This window comes from Xiphophorus couchianus, chromosome 7, assembly GCF_001444195.1.
Source record: "Xiphophorus couchianus chromosome 7, X_couchianus-1.0, whole genome shotgun sequence".
Classification (NCBI taxonomy): Eukaryota; Metazoa; Chordata; class Actinopteri; order Cyprinodontiformes; family Poeciliidae; genus Xiphophorus; species Xiphophorus couchianus.
The window spans coordinates 22,183,959-22,202,353 of NC_040234.1; the positions used below are offsets into that span (position 1 = coordinate 22,183,959).

General features: G+C 39.8%; 1 protein-coding gene and 1 long non-coding RNA gene across 10 annotated transcripts in view; one reads left to right on the top strand and one right to left on the bottom strand.

Moving 5' to 3' along the window:
- Positions 1–18,395, bottom strand: part of foxp1b (forkhead box P1b) — a 297,917-nt gene that overhangs the window by 42,379 nt on the left and 237,143 nt on the right. For all 9 annotated transcript variants that reach the window (XM_028022520.1, XM_028022525.1, XM_028022522.1 and 6 more), the window contains 2 exons: positions 17,956–18,103; positions 5,702–5,894 (listed from right to left, as the gene is read on the bottom strand). In XM_028022520.1, the coding sequence (XP_027878321.1) occupies positions 5,702–5,894; positions 17,956–18,103 (341 nt within the window). The remainder of the gene's footprint in view (positions 1–5,701; positions 5,895–17,955; positions 18,104–18,395) is intronic.
- Positions 7,755–16,788, top strand: LOC114147861 (uncharacterized). Its single transcript, XR_003596150.1, has 3 exons — positions 7,755–7,766; positions 12,469–12,471; positions 16,677–16,788. It is a non-coding gene; the product is annotated as an uncharacterized LOC114147861 (long non-coding RNA).

Genomic DNA, 18,395 nt, shown 5'->3' on the forward strand with positions numbered 1-18,395 from the left:
GCCATAGATAAGTCAAGATCTACGGCCTCCCATCTGACGGACTGAATCCGCCAGGATTGAAGTCAGATAGAGGGCCCTGTCGATACAGCAGTGTCAGGTTTATATTCTTCCCCCTCCGGTTCACTCCCTCTTTAATGTTCCAGATCTTTCCTGGATTCTTCCCTGCTTCTGGTACCACTGCAAGCTTTACCCTAAATGATTTAATTAGCTTTTTTTTTCTTGTGTAAGACAAATGAAAGGCATGAGAGAGAGAGAGAGAGAGAGAGATGGGAAGCACTGCCAAATCTGATTATTTATCTCCTTAACAGACTGCTGTGTTACAGTCCCTGAGCTGTTGTTACTGATGGTTGTTGGGAAGTAAAGTGGGCCAAGTGCTTTGTGAAGATACCCCTCCCTTTTTACCTCCCTCTTTGCAAAGCCATTGCAGCTCTGGATTGGGAATTGGTGTCATATACAGATCAGGCATTTGATTTAAATAAGCAAATCAGCGAATAAAGATGACCCTGATCACTGGGGTATATTGCCATCTATGCATCATGCATTCATTGACATGGAAACAACACCGCCTGACAGATAAAGTGACTCGGGCTCTGGGTCGTATCAGGGACGTTATTTAGACAAACACACCTCCCGCCTCCCGCCTCTCTCGGCATGTTCCTAGCAACAACTGAAAGCAGGAGGAACACATGCCTTGTCTTCAGTGTGTCAAGTCGAGCTGTGATTGAATTTCTCTGTCTTCCTTAAGACGGAAGTGCAAAGCCCCGTGAGTGATTCTTGTGGATGCACTTAAAGGTTTTAGTTGCAGGCGTCGTTGTGCCTGGGCAGATTTTTATATGACACATGAAACTAAGTACATGGTACTTAGGGCCTGCTGTAAACTAATCTGAAGTCAGTCAGGGAAGGAAAAACCGGGGGCCCCTGTCTTGCAGAAAAGCTTGTTTCTGTTGCATGACAAAGGGACTCACGCAAAACCGCATAAATTAAAAGTTCATTAAGTTCAGTGCAGGGAGGATGAGTGGATGTTCTCTATTTATGCCCAGGATCGGCCCAGCCCCATTATCTTCAACCTGATTATTCAAATCCCAGGATTATAACGCAGACGTTCTTCTCAGAGCCTTGCTTAGAATAATCATACTTAATAATATTTCATTCTTCCTCCCATGGAGTTTGATTAGAACTGAGCACGCATCATCAAAAGAGAGCCAGGACGCTTTCTGATACTTGCATGATATATGCGTTGCCAAAATTAAAACGAGAAAGGATTATTGGTTGTGCATGGATCTAAATTAGCATCATGCGGCACTTAATGGGGGAATGTTTTGTAGCTCACTTTATTTCGGCACAGCTTTCCTGGTAATTTGAGCATTTTGAAAGTCCGCATGGGTAATTCGCTTCCATGAACAGATGGGGTGTGGGGAGAATCACCTGCTCTTTTTTTTATGACAGATCTAAAGATGCTACGAAAATATTCAGACCAAGACTGCCTTCTTCACTTAAGCTCGTGTTAAACTGCCACTGACATCTTCTTTAATCTCTGACAGTCGGCGCGAGGCAGCGGTGCTGCTGGCTCTTGCATTATGTCTTTTCTTATGTTTCATGGAGCCTTCAAGTTCGGGTTGCTTCCTGCCTTTTGCTGCCATCAAGGCTCACCTTGCTTTTGCGACAGTGTGTGATGGAGTTAGTGAGTCAATATCGTCCTCAAGCGATTTGTCAAAACACAGACATTCAGTTTGACAATGAAGGGCCGGAACCCTGTGGGTTTATTGATGCAACAATGAATGCTTAGATTTGACTTTACTGCAGTTTAGACCTCAAAGAGCAGCAAATAATAGAAATCTACTAGAGCTGTTGTAATACTACACATAGCATTTACAAGATTGGAGAATCACAGAGATGATTCCTGTTTGAATTACAAGGTTTTACTTAGGGATGCACTGATTGCAGCTGGTCACTGATCTCTAAGAAACGTGACATGTCAGCATGTCAAATCTGAATCTGACATGCCGATTCAGATTTTGGCCGATACAATTTTTGTATGGACAACTTTTTTTAGTTGGAAACAACTTAGATACTTTAGTTAACTGCTTTTAGGTGCCGCTACAAAGCCTACAAGGCAGCTTTTTAACTGCCTACAAGCTGCATTTCCATTGACCACATAAGCAATTTAACATTTCAATATTATGTTTGCGTCGTAGAAACATGCTAAATTGGAAAATAAATTGTACCATTTTTGGCCAAAACGTCTTGGCACTATGATAGGTGTTTTTTTGGCCTTATCAAAATTCGTTTTATGTCACAAAACTGCAGTGGAAATACTTTTGTCACATAACACAAGTTACGTGACATCTGGTTGTTGATCTGGTGTTGTTGATCTGGTGATCAACATCTGGCGTAAACCACAAAGAAGAGGACGACAAAAAGTGGTAGGAGGATGATGACGTTTTTTAATGACAAGTGAACAAACTTAACGTTTTTCTTATTTAATAGAAACACCACAATTTTGAAATTGTATTTTTTTTTTTGACAAAAAGAAGGTATTGGCACAGGTAGATAAGATTGGTTTGACATGTAAGTATTGGCCCTGTGATGAACTGGTGACCTGTCCATGGTGTATCCCGCCCCTCGCCTGTTGACTGGAGATAGGCACCAGCGCCCCTCCTGACCCAATGGGATAAGCGCATAAGAAAATGGATGGATGGATCGATGTAAGTATTGTTCAATTGCTAGTCTTCCAAAATGAAGTAAATCAGGGGCAATGTATTGGTGCACTCCTTTTTTTCTTTAGAATGTAGGTCTGAGAACTGAGATTTCCATGGAAAAAATTCCTTTATGTAATGATTTGACCATATGTTCTGTACTAAAACCTTTTTGAAAGAACTAAGACCTTACATTTTCTGTTTAAGGTAGTACCATCAAATTTGCATTTTATTTTGTAGCACTTCATAATGTCCTCCAAGGAGATTTTTAAGGTCTTTTAGAGAAAAACAGGCCCACAGAATTATACGTCTTCCAAAGTACTTGCAAATTTGACTTGAATATGTATATGAGTACTTGTGTATGAGCCGCTTAGACCTAAGAAAATCTTTCACTCCTGTTCATAATATGTGTTCCTCAACCAAACAACCACACTTTCAGCCTCTTAGGGGATGATAAAGCACTAGTTTGTACAAAGATCAGTCAGAAAAGAAGCAGAAGTTGAAAAACTCATTGTGCACCCCACACAGCAATTATGAATTAGGCTGTAAGAACTGACATGAGAGGTGGTCACACTGATGCACTTTTTCTTTCATTGCTGAGAAGTTCAATCTTGACAAACTACAAAGTTACAGTAAGAAGAAAACTCTACACTTTTACATTTTCGATTGTAGGACACGTCTTTTTCCTAATAAGACCTGGTTGCTTACTGCTAACAGCTAATAGTTTTGATGAATATAGCTGGCTTTGGACATTTTTAGCCCTTATCCTTGATGTGATGATGGCACTAGTGTCACATATTTATTCCCACAGAAAGTCATGGATTGTTAATTTGAAGTTGCTAGAAAGTATTAAAAAACTTAAAAATGTATAAATTAAAAATAATTTTGTGAGGCTTATGTTCAAATGGAATTTCAGAGGCAGCAGCGATTCTTGCAAAAACAGATATTTCTGATTATTTTTTTCTCCCAAATGAATACAATTACACAAAGGATGTAACTTTAATTTTTTTAGATGAAACAAAAAAAGTCAAGTAATTTCAAGGCTTTTCACAACCTCTTTAACCCCTTACCATGCAGCAGAACGCCCGTGTGCCGTTTCTCCATTGTGTGGAGGTGTGAATAAATATGACCGGCATCGTTCTTTATTTTATTTTTCTCCCTTGGCTATTCAGAGAACATCATCTTGATGATCACTCCCCACCAGCATCCCCCAACCTCTTCACCTCCACAGGCCACCTGACTTACTTTGCTAAATATGTTTTCATCTGCATCACTTTCATACTGACACTTAGTTTTGATTACTGAAGCACAAGTCAGATGTTCAGCGGTGAGCTCATGGTGCCTGGAGGCTCCTAGCTGACAGTTCAAAGATCACTCTTGTGTGCAAGAAAACAAGCAAACGTGTAAATGCCAAATTAATTCCTTCCTTAAAGACATATTTTCTCTCCTCTTTCTCACATACACACTCTACTCAGAATCAAATATCTCTCATAGATGATTTATCTGTGTTTGAATGTTACAACACAAGTTTGTTTTCTCCTTCAGCCATATGATAGTTTTCTGTTCTCGTTATGTTTAATTTAAAACAGAAACTAACAATATGTGTCTGCAAGTCAGCAAATTCTTGAGATATGAGGAAATGTGTGTTTTTTTTCTTTTCTGACAAGACTGGGGCAAGTGAATGCAAAGTGAAAAAGGACATTAATATTAAGTCAAAGTCTTTCTTGTTAGTAAGTGGATGGCATTTCAGCTGTGTATGTTCTGCTAGAGGACTTTATTCTCACCAGGAGTTGAAACAAAACCACCAAGTGCAAAAGAACAGAAAATGACTGTCAAACCTTGAAAAAAATAAAAACATACACACAGTTGCATAACTGAGAAGTCTCTGAACATATGAGGATTATGGTGATTGGGGACCAAAATTGCAACATTTGTTACATTTTTAGCTGGTGCGGTTTGCTTTCATATTGTACTGTGTCAAACAAACCAAATCCTTTGAGAAACCCGTTCCTCTCCTCACCTGGGGGGCATTGCACCAAGAACCACAGAAGAAAACAAAACAAAACAAACAACAATAAAAAAAAAAATAGACACTGAGAACAACGTCCTTTGCAAAATGTAAAAAAAATGGAGTGGCTGTCACTGCACGATGCATAGTGTTGGCTCATTTCTGCACGTGCTAAAGTAAATACTTACATTGATTTGGCACAGTTTAATGGGGTCTGAATACTTTCTCTACCTACTGTACACTATTAGTTAATCTCATAAGAGTTGTAATTATTATAAAAATAAGGTCTTTTTTTTTGTCCATGATGAGCCCAGCAGAGGACATGTTGATGACATAAATAGCTAACAGTCCAGTAAATTTTTGAATGAATTATAATCTTTAAACTAAATTATGACAATTATTATCCATTAAGAGAATTATAACATTTTCCAAGAATACAGATTATCTTATAACATGTAGTATTTTAGTTAATATGAACTTTACACTTTACATTTTAGGAATAATGCCAAATTATTTCTTCAGTGTATGCATAAATGAGTCAACAGTACACATCGTGCTTCGAGTACAAATTGGGCAATGATAGTGGTGTTTAGCAGTTGGAGAATTTCTCTATTGTTTTGTAAAATACCACAAGACATTTCTTCCACTAGCGCTAGACTAGAGCGTTTTTATTTTTTGTTGTTGTATTTGGTTGTATTTATCCAGAATGCCCTGCGCTATGCCACTTCCTGATTTTGGGGCAGACTGGTTTGCTTGGCGTTCAGATATGCGGTCGAACCGCACCAGAGTTCACTTCAAACTGAACAGAAACCTAGGTTTTTAGGCAGACCACAGTTCCCCAAACAAACCGGACTTTCTAGGCAAACAAACTAGAGTCCAGTTAAAGCAGACTAAAAAGGGTGAGTGTGAATGCATCCTCAGAAAGAATCTATAAAAGAATATGTTTTAGTATTAAAGAACTCCACTACCTAACATTGTAGTCACAAACGAGACTCACCCATCTCTTTTGTGACTCATGTACTGGCCGTTGGTGGCAGCATGCTGGTTGAGGACCGGGTTCTTTGGTGCCGCCGAGGAAGACAAGTTGAGGCCCCGGTGGCCATTGTTGCTGCTGCCATTGTTGTGCTCCTCCTTTACGTGGGCATTCGTCACCTCTTTCCACAGTTGCTGGAGCTCTGCTGGAATCATGCCTGAGACAAACAAATTGGATAATTAAATCAATTAGCAGCTAATCCAATGCTCTTCTTCATCGCCTAATTAAATCAAAGCGTCTGTAAACAAAGCTGGAGTATTAATTAGGAAATACTCCACTACAGGGTACAACAAGAATCTCAACAGCCCTCCCATCCATTGCCTTCATCTCTCTTTTTCTTTTCTTTTTCAATGTGATTCAAAGAGTGTTTGTATACACAAATCCCTGGCATTCACGCACATTTCATGCCTAGAGTAAATTAACATCCAGACAAGGCATGAAATCTGAATAATCATCGTCACTGTCTCCCAACAACAGAGATGTGAAGAAGAAAAAACAAAAAAGACTTTCAGAATAGCAACACTGGAAAACATCCCAGCCTCTGTCTCCTTGAAAAACAGGACCCGGGGGTAATATTCTCAAAAGCGCATTAATGTGCAAAATACTTAAGGCTCTGCACCGCCTCCAATTGACACAGACGACTTAAACCTCATTTAACGAGTCAAGCACGCTGTGGCACTCGCACTGCTTTGAACAAAAAAAAAAAGTAAAAATCACCTGAAGACAGGGAGGAATTTTTCTGTTTGCTGGAAAGGTGTCAACAGGATGTATGTATTTAATGCCTGCAAGTGATGGCGGACGCTCAGGCTAAGACCAAGAATTGAGATGGGATAATTCTGTGTTTATTCAAATGACTTTCCGTGTCATGAAGACAGGAGACCCAGTTGGCAGATGTGTCCGTCTTGTGAATGTCTGATTCTCCGACTTAGAACGTTACAGAAAGGATGATAAAGTTGATACAAAGAATGAGGTAAGGTCTTTTTGTTCAAACAAAAAAAATTCAGAAGTGACTAGGAGGATCCAGTGCAAAAGTATTCATACACGTTGAGGTTTTCTGCAGTTTGTCAAGTTATACCACACATTTTGGGGTAAAGATTCTGTACTTTTTACTATCATACCATTGAATAAAGTCCATTGCAGCCTCATTAGCTAATAAACAATGTCATGAAAACCATATATTGGCATCTGCATTGGTGTCGGCCAATGTTGGTTATTTTTAACATTTTGGTACTGGTTCAATAAGTAAAACTGATATCAACAAATGATTTTTATTTCTACCTTGACATTGATATTGGCCTAAATTTTCATATCAGTGCATCCATAGTGGAAAATCTGCTATGTAAACCTCCCTGACCTCATGCTAACCACTAAGAAACAAGGTGGTGGGAGCATTATGCTATTGGGATTCTTTTCTTCAGTGGACAAAAAGAAACTGGTCGGAATTAATATTACTGAAGGCAATACCGGAAAAAGAGCCGAGACTAAAAATGCAAGGAACTGGAGTTTAGGACCCCTAAACAAAGATACAATTTAAATAGTTTGTATTAAAAAAATAATTATGAATGAGACTCGTCTAGATAAAGTTCAATCAACGAAATTTGAAAATTGATCAGACACTCTCCATTCACTCTGACTGCAATTAAGTAATTTTGAATAAAAGACTGGAGCGTAATTTAAGTTTCTAGATATTTGAAGCTTATGCACACATATGCAGACTTGCCGCTGTTAGTTAAACAAAACGTGGTTCTATTAAGTGCTAAATCAGAGGGGCTGGGTGTAAATGCAACCTAAAACTTTCAGATCTTTATTCGCAAAAGAATTCTGACAAAGTGGATCCTTCACTTTTGCACAATTATACCCAATTCAATGTCTTCAATGTTTAAAACACAGTTTAAAACTAAGGTTGGAACGGGACAAAATATGGAAAGGCTTCTGTGAGGCTCTGTGTCTGGATTGTTGTTTTTTTAAAATCTGTAAAGCAAGCCACATATTTTCGGTGTGGTGAAGGAAGCCTGCGGATGTGTGGTTGGTTGAACCGCAAAGTAAATGGGAGAGACCATTCATCTAGAATTACAATTAATTAAAGTCATTCTCAAAATGAGCACTGCCAAATGAATGATTTGCACATGATCCCCCTTTTACCCATGCCCCCACTTCTCATCAACATCCCTACAGATAGCAGAAGTGCTCCTTTCAAGCGCCAGATTGTTAATACATTGTGTGCAAAATGCTTACTCTTAATTTATTTCTGTTGTGAAAAATAACTGAGGTTAAGATCTCAATGCGATCAGCAGAAAAATATTTTTAATATGATAAGCTACTAAAGATGTTAATTACGCTGGTAATAGAGAACATTGGCCTAATGAGGCACAGGACTCCGAAGAGACGTGAGGGGCTAAGAACTGTGAAATGATTCTGATAGGATTGCTGTAAACTCACACTAGATCGTTTGCATATCAAAGAGCAGGAACTGATTGCAGGACAAATCAATAACCTTTCCACGTTCCAAGGAGCGTCTTTCCTCATCCCCGTATCTTGCCGCTCTCGCTCTATTCTGTCTGCCTGTATTCGCCCTTATTCGCCTCAATGCCTTGATGTGCCTTAATTGAAGCGCACGTCTATGACAGGCTAAACATGCTTAACATTGCTGCCTGTGTTATGGCATACTAATACACTGCTTGTTGATTTCCAGCTGCAATATTTATAGATCCCTCATTGTTTTTGGTGATGTAAAGACATTTGAAAGAAGTTTGAAAGAAGTTGTTTTTTCTTTCAAAGGGTTTCGAAGGGGAAGGTCAACACTGACGTGAGTGTCCAATGCTCTGACAGCGGGGGCAATCATTTTCTCCCCACACTTACTCAGTTCTCGGTGACAATGGGTGATGTATTTTTAGCCGGTTTGCTTGACGGGGCAGCCCAACATCAGCTCAATTACCCAGCAGTCCAGGTGACCCCCTCCGACTCCACTGTTTTGTCAGATGAAACCAAGGCGGATCGACCAGTGTGATGAGAGAGGTAACAGACTGAGACCAACGTGCCACCGGCTTTATTACTCTTTGTTCGCACCAATCTAACCCCCTAACCTCCTGAAACCCCAACAACAGCTATACCTCATGATTCCTCATAAATGACAATAAAAGATCATTACACAAATGTCTCCCCAGGTATTATATTTTTCGTTTCCTTACATCTGATTACTGCAGGACAACATAATGACATTGGAGTGCAGAATGTTTTTCTTCGCTGCCCAGTGTTGTGCAGATTGGTTTATCTTTCTTCTTTCCATTTTTCAACACAACTCTTCCGGCCTATTACGACTGGGAAATACGGACAAGCACTTTAAAAAATGTATGTTGTTGGGACACTTGATTGATCACCGCCCCAGCAACTCAATTTTACCTCTGCAGGTAGCTCTGGCACAGAGACAGGCCGAGCTCTTCAACCTTTTCCTGTCCTTGTCCTTGGGTACCCAGGTGACCATGTTCAAGCAAGCAGAAAGTTGATTTAGGGTTCATAATGACATCAGTTGCAGGCCATCATCCCCCAAAATAAAAAATGGCCCCCCAGTGCATTGGGCTCTTTGAACCGCGCTGTTACTTCTCGCATGTGGAGCATCGGTACCATGGCGGGGAGGACAGTGACACCGCAATTAGTTTATTGTTCCAGCCGACTGGGACCTTTACTGCACCCCTGTTTATGTTACCGTAATCACCGGCCTGCTGATACGCACCCCTTTGCTCTGAAATATGTCCTGTCTTCATGCGGCAGGAAGTATTACCAGCAGCCCAGTGTTGGACGTATCAATCACTGACAGGTCAGCCGCATTACCCGACACGATCCCCAACGTGCCGCTACTCTGTGAGCATTTCATGGCTTGCCACATTCTTTGCTTTCGTCCTACCAGCAAATTTGTCTTGTCACTGTCCTCGAGCGACTTGAATGATATACAGGTAGAGGAACTCTCTCTCTAGTGGTGTAACCTCTGAAGGTGTATTTAAAACACTTTGTGAAACACGTGACACATGGACAGAGCTGTAGAAAAAAAGTATTCAGAAAAAATATTTACCCCTTTTCGGATTTGGTGTGTTTTTCTTTTTTGGCACACTTCAGGAATGCCCCGATTAAAAAAAGATAACAGATTGGAAATAAAGTAACTTCTTTCAGTCTCAAGCAGAAGTTTAAAAGCCATCTCTAAGGGTTTAGGACTTCTGTGAATTATAGTGAGAGCCATTATATACAACTGGTGAAAAGATGAAATAGTGTTGTACGCTCCCAGGTACAACTCATCCAGACAGTAATAAAAGGACCCAAAAATAGTTTGGTTAAAAGTTACTAAACTGGTGCTGTGGTGGCGCAAGGGGTTAAGCACAACCCACCTAAGGAGGCCTTAGTCCTCGACGTTGCCTTCGCAGGTTCAATTCCCAGCCTGGTGACCTTAGCTGCATGTCTTCCCTCTCTTTCATTACCCTAATTTCCTGTCATAGCACTTTCAAATAAAGGCCATTAGAGCCACAAAAAAAATCTTACAAAAAAAAAATAAAATTTACTAAACTGGACTAAACAAACCTCAGAGAGTGTTGTTTGCAGACATTCAGCAAACGTTGGCTGTGCGTTTGTTAGACAGTCGCTGAATCTCTGTTTAATGGCATTTTATTTTGACATTCGCTAAACGTTCATAGCCATGTTCAGGGGACATGGTCTGAACATTGAATTGGTTAAATGCAGAACGGAGCGCTCCAGAATATCCTTCCTCCCACCACCTGTCAAAACTCTATAACCATCACTGATCCTAAGAAACTCAATAAGTGTTTACATCCTGGATGTTATTTGGACAGTTTCACTCATCTTAAATATCATTTCTGCCATTATTTGAACATCTCTGTTGATTGCATTTTCTTTATGTTTTCATAAATTCTAAATAATCTGTTGTCTTTTAACAGACAAGGCATTGTTATATGAATGTGTATAACATTATTCTTATTTAGGCCCAAGCAACGACATCTGATCTCATTCTTTTAGTTTAGTGATGACTACTCACTCTTTTGTGTTCATTTAACTTAAAAGTAAAAAAAAATTACTTGAAGGAACTTTTTAGATTGACTTGAATGCCTCATTCGTATCCTACGTCTGACTTCACGATGCAAGTTTTTATTAAATTATAAGTAATTAAAAATAACTATCCATCTCTTTATGCATGACATTAACATTTGTTGAATGAACTCAAATATTTAAATGTGACAAAAAAGACTAAAATACTTTTCAACTTCTGTACAAACCACAAAAACTCACTTACCAGGCCAACAGGATGAGCTTTTGAGAGGTGAGGGAAAAGGGTGTGTGTGGAGAGGGGGGCTGGGTGTGTGAAGGGTACTGCTCAGACCAAATTCATATTTATGAGAGTTACATCCTAACCAGCACACTGCAGTAATTTATAACAGATACTGTTAATGTTCAACATTTTGACCATTAATGTCAAAGGAATTTACAACAAGAGAGACAAATTATACACCTGATAAAGTGAGCAATTGTTTTTCACTCAAAACCTGCTATCTATAAGTTTATACTTAATTAGTGCTATCTGTGTTTTTGAAAAGCTAATTCCAATGCTCTCTTTTGGACCAATGCTTCGGCAGAACAATTGCTGTAATTTGTCTCAGCCAAGAAAGAAATAAAACAAAAGGAATCAAACTGTTCCGCAAATAGCATCACAGGCACTAAAAAGCACACCTAATTTCTTAATTAGTGTACTACAGTGAATTTTAGTTTGTAAACCTTTTGATGTTTCCATTTTCTCAGCTTTAAAAAAAGAAAATCCCAGTGACTCTGATTACATGCATTAACAGTGGCCTTTTCAAATAATTACACTGATATCCACATTTCTCAAATGAGAGAAATAAAAATAATCGGCTAAAAAGTCATGGCAATTTACTGCCCCCAAATTAGAATCCATAATCACTGGGACACAAATGGAGCAGATCAACCCATCACTTCCGAGACAGTGCCAACAGCTATCTGCAAACCGTAGATTAGATCTTAGCACTGTGGGCCCGACCCGGTGAAGCGTGAAAGGGTTTAGTGATGCGGAAAACAGAAAGGTCATCAATAACTTCAAACAGTCAAGCAGAAAATGTTTAGAATAAAAGGACAAACTGGGGGCCGGGAGCACTAACCTGAGTGTTGTAACAGCTGTCAGACGGAGACACACAGTTAAATATCAGCAAAAAACAAGCCGGCTGGACATAATGGAACAACCTGGAATGACGGCCTAATCATTTAGGGGACAAGCCGGTACCTCATAATGGCAACTGAAAAGAAGTGTCATTCAGTTTTTTTAACAACGAGAAAATTTTACTTGCAGTGTCTTGTAAAAAAGGATTAGTTTTTACAGTAAAACTGCAAGCCATACTGATTTTGTATTGGCATCTGCCCAACAAGGAGAAAATGTAACAGAAAAGCAGCTATCGTTACCAGGAAAAAGGTGGTTTGATCAGTTAGTATCAAACCACATTTTGTTGCCCTATATGACAGAAAACTAACCCTGACCATCCCTATGGCGAAACATGGAGGTGACAGCACCATGCTGTGGGGATACTACTCTGACAGTGACAACAAAACTGGACAGAGGTAATTGGATTAGGAATGCAAGTAAAAATAGGACAATCTTGGAAGGATACCTGTTTAACAGGAAAACAATGCTAAACATTCAGTCAGATCTAAACCAGGGGGATCAGCAAGTTTCAGGAAGCCAAATGTAAGACTTTTAAGACCTTTTTAATACTACCTTAAGTTAAATTTAAGACAAATAAATGGTGACGTTTCTGGGGTCTGTTTGTGGCTCTTGGCAGCAGCTTTGTGATTCTAAGACTGTACATGGCTTTCTACAGCCAAGCTTGTGGAGTTACGGCCCCTTTGCCCCACAAACTTGTTATTCAGAATGCACATAGCATTCTATAGTGCTATGAATAGTATTTTATATGAGTTGCCACAGAAACAATCTGATGGCATAAGCAAACATTGTCAAGCCAACTGGCAAAAAAGTTGAACTTATCTCTTGATTTGTGTAAAAAGCTCATCATAATCCTCTTCTGTCCCCAGCCAAACAGATATCCCACTTACCTCTGACTAACAGTTTTCCTCTCAAACCTCAGATGTTCTATCTTCCACCTCAGTTCCATGCCTGAAGACAAACTGAAGATTTAGTTGGTTAAAGACAAACTTGTGGAAGCAGAAGTGCTTCTCCTCATTACTTTCATGGAGAGAATTTCTAGGCACAGCCAAGATGTTGAGGGGATCCGTTTTGGTGGCCTTGGGATCCCATCTCTGCAAAAAGCAGAGATGGGTGACTGCAAAAAGCAGAGATGGGGTTCTACTGCTCCATCAGGTTGTGATCTACAGGTATCACTGGAACGGTTCGCAGCCGAGTGTGAAGCGGCTGAGATGAGGATCGGTGTCTCTACATCAGAGGCCATGGTCTTGAGCCGGGAAAAGGTAGGTTGCCTTCTCCGGGTCGAGGGGTTGTCCTGTACCTCGGGATCTTTGTTCACGAATGAGGGAAGAAGGAAGTGGAAGATCGACAAACGGATTGGTGCAGCGTCTGCAGTGAAGCAGGCGCTGAACGGGTCTGTCGTGGTGAAGAGAGAGCTGAGTCAAAAACAAAGCTCTTCTACAAATGTTTTGTTGAGAGCGCCATCTCTTCTGCCATAATCTGTCGGGGTAGCACCATAAGAGCAGAGACCTAAAACGTCTGAACAACTTGATAAAGAAGGCCAGTTCTATTCTGAGGACAACCATGGGACATTTGGAGGTGATGACGCAAAGAAATATTCTTCATAAGGTCAAGAAACTATAGACAACCCTGACCATCCTCTTTATGAGACTGTCTTGGGAAGACAGAGTGTCTTCAGTCTGAGGCTTCTTCAAATTCACTATAACACAGACCGCTACAAGAGATCTTCCCTGCCAAATTCGTCACAGTCTACAATTGAAGAATCTGTTACAACAACATTTAATTTCCTTTTGGGATCAATAAAGTCTTTTTGAATTTGGATTGTTGTAGCCTTAACTGCCTCAATCACAGAATGCAATGACAAAGTCGGCACATACAAGAATATGCAATATAAACTAGTCCTTCCACTGCTAAATTTAAGACCTGATATTAATGCATAAAGCCAACTTTAAAAAAAGAGTTTTAGAAGTTTGAAGACATTACATTTTAGAAACATGAAAGTAAGAATATTTAAAAATGTGCCGACATCCTATAAACTGATTTAGATCAAATCACTTAGTCCTTGAAGGATCCAGTTAAAGTTCAGATCTGAATCCAGTTACCACCATGAAATTGATTATCCTAGATGCTAGTCAGCCACTATGACTTGAGCTATTTTGTAAAGGAGAATGGGCAAACATTTCTGTGCACAGCTGGTCTTCCAGCTGTCTATCTCTTGATAGACCCCGCAAAACACCTACAAATCCCAAATTGTCAGATTTCATTTGATTTATTATTAAAAACAATGCATAATTTCCCCTCCGCAGCTCCCAAAATATACTCTTGAAATTTGCTTTAATTTTTGAGAGTATGAACCCCTTGAAAATTTCTTCTAAACCTGACTGCTGTATTAAAAATAGGAAGAAGCTACAGAATGTTTTTACATCTGACTTTCCTTTAATTTTTGACTGCATATTTTTATGTAAGTTACTGGTGGACAAACTGAACTATATTAATCAAAAACCTCTGTACATTTTATTGTCTGGGAGTAAAAATACCCTTACAAAAATGGCTCAAACGTGAATGTCCAACAATTGAATACTGGGTTAACGTAATGAAAGAGATCTATGTACTGGAGAAACTGTACTTTTCTGTCAGAGTGCAGAGGGACACTTTCTACAAGATATGGTCAAAGTGGATAGATTTTGTCAAGCCTGATAGGTCTGAGTTTTTGTAAACCTTACTGTCATTCAGATTGATGCTTTGATTTGAAATGTAATTTCAATGATTGAATATACTAGCTACCCCACCAACCCTGTCCAAGGTCTGGTTTTTGTTTTGTTTGTTACTTTTTTCTTGAAAAACAGAGAGTAAAAAATGAGAACAAAAGAAATATAATTATATTATTGCCATGTAATGTCCTTTTTCAATAAAAAGGTTAAATAAAAAAACAGAATAAGAAGAAGAATCTTTATTTCAGACCTCCATAATTCATACTTAGCTGTTTGACAACTTTAAGGATGGAGTCCTGATAAATCAAACAGTTGTATCAAAAAACAATGGTGTGAAATGAAGAAACAGGACAGGACAAGCATCTGATGTCTCAGAGGTATTTGGAGATAAGACTGAATAAACAGGATGTTCTGAGCCTGTTGTGAAATCCATCAAAAGTACCTGACCTTATCACTCATGTGTGCTTTACTCATGGGGTGTGTGAGTGTTCGCCAGGCGTCTAACACACACATGCAGCGATTCAACAAAGTGCAATTGGAACAACAGCAAGAACCCCACCCCTGTGCCTTTGGCAATCGTCTACAGGCTGATAACTGATTCCATGGCCAGTCCAAACAATAACACCACTGTACAAACCCTGTTTGTGTTTGCCTATTACCTAAATACACTCCCCTCCCCCCATAACCTTCTGTTTTATCTTGTTATTTCAAAACTGTTTGTCTTAGCTGGGGAATGAATAGTCAATGTCATGCTCTTAAACCCTTATGACGGCGTCTTTGTCACGAGAGAGCCACTCCTTCGCAAAACATAAATAAAGAAATAAACTTTACGGCCAAACAGGACCGACTGCCGATCGAGTAACAGTTTCATGAGAACAAGTTCACAGGCAGTTTAGGAACAATAAACTTCTTTGATAAAGGAAGCCAATCACAGGTAAAGTGTGGATCGTCCCTTTCTTAGGTGATAATCAGCAGCGGGTTTAAAAACCTAAAGTGATTTAAGACAGTAGGAGAAGTTGCATAAGATCTACTGAATTATTCATAACAACTCAAAATATACCGTAGTAAAATGGTTAATTATTAACTGGAGATTTTCAAGTTAGGTGAGTTTTTGAATATGATAAGGCCCCCAAGAAGCCAATTCATTTGACGGAAGAATTGTAATAAAAAGAAGAAACAGTATGATTACAATAGGCCGTTGCGGCGCTTTCGCTGCTCAGGCCTAATAAATAGAACTTTCTCTTCAGTTTATCCCTTTCTTACATGAAAACAGCCAGACTGAGCCCTCACGCTTTGTTCCTATATTTAACTCAAACAATCTAGACACGAATCATGTTATCGTTTACATTCAGAAATTTTACACATGCGCACAACTCTAGAGGGCAAAAATATGATTCTTTTACTTGTCATCCATTAACTGTTAACAAAATGAAACCTGGAGATGTAGGTATTATTCGAATTTATTGCAATGCACCATGTAAAGGGACAAATAACTCAAAACCACTCATATTATTCTTTTTTATTGATCTCTGTGTTGGCTATGCTACACACAGACCATTGCCCTAGCAACTGACTGACAACAGATCCACAAGCTCATTAGAATTCAACACATCAACATTTTCCACAAAAAGAACATAACATTCAGTCCATTACATTTTTATGTTTTCAGACTTACAGTATGTTTATTTTGCAATTACTAATAAGTCATTGTCTGAATACATCAATGGTTGACTAGCTAATTTAAAGACCTGCAATACTGACGATCTGTCAGAACTGGATCTTCCCTTTCTGTGGTGTCAGGTCATCTGCAAGTCATTTAGTACCACGTTCTCCGCAAACATGCGTAAACAGAGAGGGGTGACCATCATCCAGCCACAACCCAACTCAGCCCAGTCACGAATGGCTCTCTTCACTGGCCAAAGTGGATAATCAGAGACCAACTGAAGTGATGCGGCGATATGGTATTGTTTCGTCACTTATCCACTGACTTAGAGGTGTTAAGTTATAATCCCACAGATGGTAGCTTCGCCCCATTGGCTCCACAGCCAAGCACATACGCCAAATGTCTGAACCTGTGGTTCCTTTTGTACTGAGCAGGATTAGTACTGTAACAACACATTATCAATAGGGTAAAACTAACATCTCTCACAACGGTCTAAACCCGGTTCATGTCCCCTATTAGTAGGTGAACAATCCATTGCTTGGTGAGTTCTGCTTCACAATGATAGGAAGAGCCAACACTGAAGGATCAAAAAGCGACGTCACTATGAACGCTTGGCCACCACAAGCCAGTTATCCCTGTGGTAACTTTTCTGACACCTCCTGCTTAAAACCCAAAAAGTCAGAAGGATCGTGAGGCCCCGCTTTTAGGGTCTGTATTCATACTGAAAATCAAGATCAAGTGAGCTTTTGCTAATGAAAAAACAGGGTCGCTTTTATTTTTTTTTAATTGAACCAAAAGACACCAAATTCTACAGCATATCTATGTGCCAAGGTTGTCAAAGTCATGCTAGCATAACTGACCTACTTCCCTTTCCCTCACAAATTTATTTTTATTCAAACTCTTTTCTGAAGTGTGTCCCCTCCTATATAGCATGCATTTAAAATTTAGCTGACAACTTCACAGCTGAAACAAATGCAGCCCCGGCTCCATATAAACAACAACACCAGCAGCCTACAGGCTACTTGTTAACAAGGTTAAGGTGCTGTATTGGTATTAGCTAGTCATCATTTAGCTAACATTACCTGTATTGAACAGGATTACTCAACTCACTGTTAGTTTGGGGGGTAAAATGTGCCAAGTTCTTTTCATTTTGCTGGTTTGCTGCCATAATTCTAACACACACCTGCGCAGCGTTCATGTTGCATTTAAAGATGGCTTGGAAAAACAGGTTACAACGTGTTAACAATTAAACAGTTTTAACTGCTGAAAAAAATAGTGAAAGGACAAAGATATGGGAAGTGCGGAAGTCTATATTGTATCAAATTGATATAGGAATAACAGAGAGTTGGCCACTCTCAGGTAAAAACAACAAACAGCTTCCAGTCCAGGGGGGGCACAGCTGAATCTGTGGGCAGGCAATGCCCCCCAATGCCCGCCCATGCTGCCGGGCCTGGTTGTGGGAAAGCAATTTTATTTTTATTTTTTTGTGGGATCTTGCATGCATGATGTCACAGTTCAACATGATGATACTTTAGTTGAGCTACTGTGCACTGGTGGAGAGGTAGATGGTTGAGCTACTGTGCACTGGTGGAGAGGCAGATGTAAAAGTGGTACTAACCCTGAGTGAGCGAGTGCAGCGGCAGGCTGGTCTGTCCTGGCTGGATGGTGAGCAGCCCTTGTCTCTGAAGGTTGAGGAGATGTTGCTGCTGAACCTGCTGGACCTGTAGGAGCTGCTGCTGGAAGGCCAACTGCTGCGGTGACACCTGCTGCAGGAGGCACAAATGAAAAAAATCTACCATAAGCCAACAAACACACACTGTATTCTATACAATCCACGTGTCCTCTCTTCCACTTTGGTCTTTCTTCGGTCTGGGCTATAAATGTGTCACTTTGGAGTCCTAACGCTAATTCATAAAAAAGCAGTTTAGGCCTTCTCACACAACGGAGCAATACAACTTTTATAGATTTCGTCTTAAGAGGGAGTCTTTTTCTGGGCCCACTTAAGACAGGTAGGTCTCTGCTTTTCTCTCTTTTAATTAACGCCAGTCAGGAGGCAAA